Source organism: Leptosomus discolor, chromosome 6 (assembly GCF_034619465.1).
Source record: "Leptosomus discolor isolate bLepDis1 chromosome 6, bLepDis1.hap2, whole genome shotgun sequence".
In the NCBI taxonomy this organism is placed as follows: Eukaryota; Metazoa; Chordata; class Aves; order Leptosomiformes; family Leptosomidae; genus Leptosomus; species Leptosomus discolor.
This window is the reverse complement of record NC_141396.1, coordinates 56,485,369-56,491,368: the sequence shown is the minus strand read 5'-3', so window position 1 is coordinate 56,491,368 and position 6,000 is coordinate 56,485,369. Positions and strand designations below refer to the sequence as shown.

The following is a 6,000-nucleotide window of genomic DNA, read 5'->3' as shown; positions in this document are numbered from 1 at the left end:
TGTAAAAGTCTTTGCTAAGGATAGGAAAGATGGCATTCTCTGCTCTCTCTTCTTCCACAAAAGGGAGGGAAAGCAGGTTGGTTTGGCAGAATGCTCCTGGTGAACTCACGATGGCTGTTCTCAATCACCACTTTGTCCATCACGTGTCGAGATGAAATTCATTTCCGTCACTTCCAGGAATATGCTCTGTAGTCTTCCCAGGGACTGAGGTTGTATGCTACCTCAATCTCAAAGTATATATGATACAATTATTATTTGTTTTATAAAAACAGAGATAGTGACTTTACAAGCCCCCCATTTATACAGAATAACCTCTTTACAGCTGTTTGAAAAATCTTTACTAATAGTAAGAATATATGATTTCTATACACATTTATACATTTGCCTGCTTTAAATGTACAGAATAACACAAAACAAACTATTAAAAAGTTTGAGATATTTTTTAAAAAAACAATACATCTTCCTTCCTTTAATTTTCATGACAAAAGCTTCTGTGTGGTCAAGGATTCAAAAATTCATCCAAAATTTTCAGAGATGATTCATACAGGATTCTGAAATGAGATAAACCGATGCATAACAGGATTAGATATGCTAAATCCTCGACTATCTGATTCTCAGAGTACAGCACCACATGATTTCTTTGACCAGTTATTCCGTATTAGTTTCAGTATTAAATATGCCTTTACAAATTACTTTTGAAATAGCTGGGTTTTTTCTTTCAACTTTTCCATTTTTCTACCGATCATCTCTAGCTAGAGCGTAAATTGTCAGCAAGCCAGTTTAAATTACTATGTCAATTCAAGCACATTTTCTAATATTTCATCATCTATTTAAATAACCCACTCGTTTTCTTCATAGAATTTTAACTCTTTCTTCAAACATAAACAGTCAAATAACAGCCACTTTTCATTCTTTTACTTTCTTCCTTTTCCCCCTCATTCTTCAGTCTTCATAATTTTTCTCCAAGCCTGAGCTCTCTATCTTATCCTTATCAGCAGCTGCCTATACACCCATCTTGGTCCCTTTTCTTTTGTCTCACATTACCCCCTAAACAATCTCAACGGTCAGCTCCAAAATGTCCATTTGGCAGGCCCTTTTTATTTACTGGCATTCCCTGACATAGTCACTCGCCTAGCCTTCGTATTGTGTTCTCACACAACTTCTTCTAAGACTGCTCTAAAATATCCTCAAAAGATAAAAATGGGCATTTAGTCTTCTGTCAAAACATTATTTCACTGTTAACCACTACAAACTTTATCCTTCAAGTTACTTTTGTAAACAATTCTGTCACATTTATGTCTCAGCACCTTTTTCTCCATATTTTTATTATTATAGTCCTAGACTGATGCCCCAAAATAAGCAAGGTTAGTCACTCATTTAATCCTGACGAGTTAGGGTACTTGTCATGAGACAGCGCGACCTGAAATAGAAGAGGCAGCTCTGCATTTTCACAGCAGTACACTGAAGGGTAGAGCTCCCTGAATTCAGGCTGCCATGGGTGGGTCACATGCTCTTCTTTATAGTGCTGCACCCTTTAAGCCATAGTGGAACTCAGCTGTCAAAATAAGCTAGTATTATAGTGTACTATAAAATGAGCATAATTAGTTAAGTACTGTGATTTTAGACACAATGCTACTTTGTATACAATTTATTTTGTTACAATTTAAGGCTAATAAAACAATAGGTCTGTAATGTGGGACCATGTACCTGCAGCACACTGGACAACAAGCCATCATTCAGAATAACTGTACTGCTCCCCAAACAGGCAAATTTAAATTAGTTTTACCAGGTACCTTTCTGGTGAACTTTTAGACAAGTGGCAGACTGCCGTTGTCTATGACTTTGTCATACACAAAGTTATATTACAGAACAATTCAAGAATCATGATTTACAGGTGCAATGAGAGTGCAATAAAGAGTTGGGGAAGCTAGCTAAAAGATAAGAAGTATCTTTCAGCACAGGCATTAGCTAAATTGAAATTCTAATACCCATATATCAAAATGCTAATTAAAGTAAATACAAAATATTAAGTAAAAGGTATTATTCTATAGCACATTTGGTTTTATAGAGCATGCAACATTTTTTTCTAGCCTCCAAATCACTGCATTGACAGCTTTATTCGCAATTTTTGCTAGGCATAAATATTTGCATTTTATAAACTCAACTAATGTGTGCTCCATTACTCTTGAGGAAATTCTCTCAATATACAATATGCTGTCCAGAATTTGTAAGTGCACTGAGCAGCATTTTTAAAATAATAGACCCGCAGGGCCATCTTAAACTGCTAACTCAGCCGAAGAGGGAAGACTAAATCACAACGAAAAGTTTTGCTTCTGAATTAGCACGACAATTCCTTGTTTAAGGGCAGCACTCTAATTACTACACTAGACAGCATTTTCACTTTTTTCTTTCTTTGCTAATATGTAATAGATTACTCCTAAGTCTAAATTGAAGATGCTGGTACAGAATGCCAAGTCTCTTGGGAAATTAAAGAATGTCACTATTTCCTGGTATACCTGGGTATTAAATAAAATAATCCCTCAAGGAGTTATTATGAGATAATGCATTCAGAAGCAAAAAAGTAATAACACTACTAAGTATGAGTTAAAAAAACCAGTAATCTATTTTAGCACGCATCAGGGCAGCACTGTGTGTTACAAGATTGTGCTCAAAGTAATGATCAGAGATCTAGCTCACAGCACACCAAAAATGTCGGTGTTTGGTAAGCAGGGTGGGATGATAAAGTAGTTCACAAACACCAGGGCACATTCAGACTGTATATAATTATGTTTTAATTATACATTAGCACACTAGTACCAGAGCACTACAAATGGCATGTCAGAAGACACTAGAGGCCCTGCCTGGTCCAACATCGTGTCTATCTGAGAAAGTGCAAACATGCTTGAAATTAGTCAAGCAAAACATAATGATTGAAGAACTTTCTCACAACATTTTTTCAGCACAAATTCTTTTACCCTTCTGGAGAGAAAAAACACCCAACATACCTGTACAAATATGAATCCTCCCAAACTCTGCAAAGCTGTGTGGTAGCTTCTGGATTTTGTTATCATAATGCAATTCTGATTCTTCTTAAAAATACTTCCCATCATCATGTTCATATTCCTAATCTTTTATCTGCAACTATCTCTTGGTTTTGTATTACACAAAGGCAGCCATTCATATATCACAAAATTAAAACACTGTGTAGCATCTTACGCTCTTCATCTACCCCAAATTCTAGGTTGATTTGTCCCTGTTCAGTGGGCAGAGATGATCATATAGATTCATAAAGCAATTATCTGTGTTCTTACTGAAATTTATAGTTAGTAGTGCACTCAAGTGGCAGCAATTATTCATTTTAATGTGCCTATTTATTTAATCATGTTAAGAGTTGCTTTAATTTCTCAGCCTTTTCTCCTCTCTTGGTTAAAAGAAGTGCAAACTGAATCATGATACTGTTCATCCTTCTTTTCCAGACTGATATTATTATTTTTAAAAATATTCTATATTTTTAAAAATATTCTAGTAGAAAATTTGGCAACCCAATGTTAAATGATTTCATGAGGAAAAAAAAATGGGTTTTGTTTATTGTTGTTTGATTTTGTTTCTAAGCCAGGTCCCAACCAAAAGAAATTTATTCACAGCCAAGCAATGAATTAAAATTATCTACTCAGGAAGCAGAGTCACTCTGAGTTTTAGAAGTCAAATCATGTAGTTATTTTAAAAAGAAAAAAAAAAAAAAGGAGGTACTTTTTGGTTCTTTATCAATTTTATGTTACATGAGCACAATGTCCTCTGTGGAAACCACTCAAAGTCTTGACAGCAAAATTTCTATTCTCTATCTACTTGTGCCAGACAGGAAATGGAAATGAAGATGAAGGGCACACTGGTTTTGATTTCTCCCCCACCCCCTTTTTTTTAAAAAAAAAAAATCTAATTTTTGATGGTACGTAACTGAAGTGGCCTGTATATATCATAAATCTTTCTGGTCTAGTTGTTAAGATTATAGATCTCTTTAAAGAGAGTTACATGATACCTTTTTCGGCTCTGAAATAATAGCAGATTTAAAAGAATGAATGCCTATTTTGATAGCAACACCACAGCTATTCTATTGTATTGTCATGAATATCAGGAGCTATTTTTTCTCCTGGAAAAAATCCAGTTCACCTCCTGCACTTTGAAACTAATTCGAAATAGCTATTTACTGTACAGCCCTCCCAAAGTTCTACCAGTGCCAGAACACATAGTATAGCTGTTGAGCTTCTTGATACAACTCTGAGCATTTGAAGTATCAGGATAGGAAAGGGGCATGGCCCATGTGGCCTCCTTATAAACGATCTTCTTTATCATACCATAGCACCTTGTAACTTTAGTATTGGCTTTAAATCAGCGACACCACCTCACTCACAGCACAGCCATCAAAGGTCTATGTCTGGTCATTACAATGCCAGAGAAGAATGTGCCTCAAGCTCATGATCCAGCAGAAGAGTGTGCTGTGGAAGCGTGCTTAGGTCTGAAGGGCCACGCAAGAAACTGTGAAGTAAAATGAAGTGGTGTTTTTGTTTCGTTTCGTTTTTAATTTAAAGTCCATCTACTCTACATCCATTGCTTGACAATGAATAGTAAAGATCATCAATCTGAAGAGTTAAAGATTGCAAGGGCCTCTGCATGTCCAGGCCACTGTAGAGCATTACTAACTTCTTTGCTGGTTTTGGATGAATGTCCATAATAACCATAGTCTGTTTTCTTCAGATTCCATGTTTGTGCTTTTTAATGTCTACTTTGCATGTTTTCTAATTCCATGGCAGTTCAATAACTAGGCAGAAATCAAATGTTAACAAATTTTCAGACTTAAGCAAGTCTGAGAACTTAAGGCTAAAGCATTCATCATGACTGTCTATCTTAGACAGGTCTGAAATAGACGATTGCAAATACAACGTAGCAAATCACTTCCAAGAAACTTAGACCAAAAGATCTAAAAGTCAACTGAAAACCCAAAAAAGAGCCAAGTGAAAATCACTTGTGGAAAGGTCTTAAAGTCATTGTTATATTCAGTGACATTTTTACCATCTGCGTAGGTATGGATCCATATGCCTAATATTAAAATGTGGGAGAAAAATCTTCTAGTAATAAGAAATAGTAAATAGACTACCTGCTTTGTTCTACACCTGCTGCTAAGAACTGAATTTCAGAACTGAATCCTGCAGATACAGGATCAAGTCATAACACATTCAAATTAAATGCAAAACCCCAAACTAAATATGCAAAGATTGCAATCACAGCAATGTATGGGCAGGAAATTGAATACTGTGCTGGGCTCAATACCTCGCAATTTTTTTACCCACTGTTTTAAACCTTGCAATCATTCAGAGTGCCCTAGCTGTATTATGCAAGTACAAACACAGCCAATTAATGCAGAAGGGTAGAGGAGGGGTCAGTGCTCATTTCCCACAGCACATTTACCTTTCAGTGCTGCTAGATTCTTCTGTGGCAGCATCCTTGTGTGTTATCAGTTTCCTTTGGATGGTAAGTGCAATATCCTTTAGAAGTGAAGTTTTGTGCTTACCTATTTGAAATAAGATTATGCTGAAAAGTTGGACAAAAATAATGATTTATCAAAAAAAAAAAAAAAAGAACCCTGCATATATTCATAGAATATTTTTTAACATAAAAGATTGTTTAATGAAAGATTAGATATTAGATTTTCACTGTCCTGGATTACTTATTGTGTATTTCAGCAAACTAGAATATAGAGATGAACCCTATGAGTTAGCAGGCAGTTGTAGTTTTAAATTCACTACACAAAGATTCAAAATAGTACATAAAAAAAGAGAAAGAAAAAAATGGACAAAAATGGTTTGACTGACCTTTAATTATAATCAAAATGCAGACAGCAGCTGTTAGACTAAAACTGCCTTCAATTTCTTCAGAGCGAATGCATTCCATTAGTTCATTTAAAAATGACCTAAGGAGAAAATAAAGCAAAAATACACAATAGAT

At 35.3% G+C, this 6,000-nt stretch overlaps 1 protein-coding gene across 1 annotated transcript in view; it reads right to left on the bottom strand.

Moving 5' to 3' along the window:
* Nucleotides 1-499: 499 nt before the first annotated feature.
* NCAPG2 (non-SMC condensin II complex subunit G2) overlaps nucleotides 500-6,000 on the bottom strand; it is a 47,416-nt gene continuing 41,915 nt past the window's right edge. Inside the window, exons 25-27 of the mRNA XM_086467091.1 lie at nucleotides 5,868-5,965; nucleotides 5,464-5,566; nucleotides 500-551 (exon numbers count right to left, since the gene is read on the bottom strand). Coding sequence (XP_086323217.1) covers nucleotides 500-551; nucleotides 5,464-5,566; nucleotides 5,868-5,965 — 253 coding nt within the window. The remainder of the gene's footprint in view (nucleotides 552-5,463; nucleotides 5,567-5,867; nucleotides 5,966-6,000) is intronic.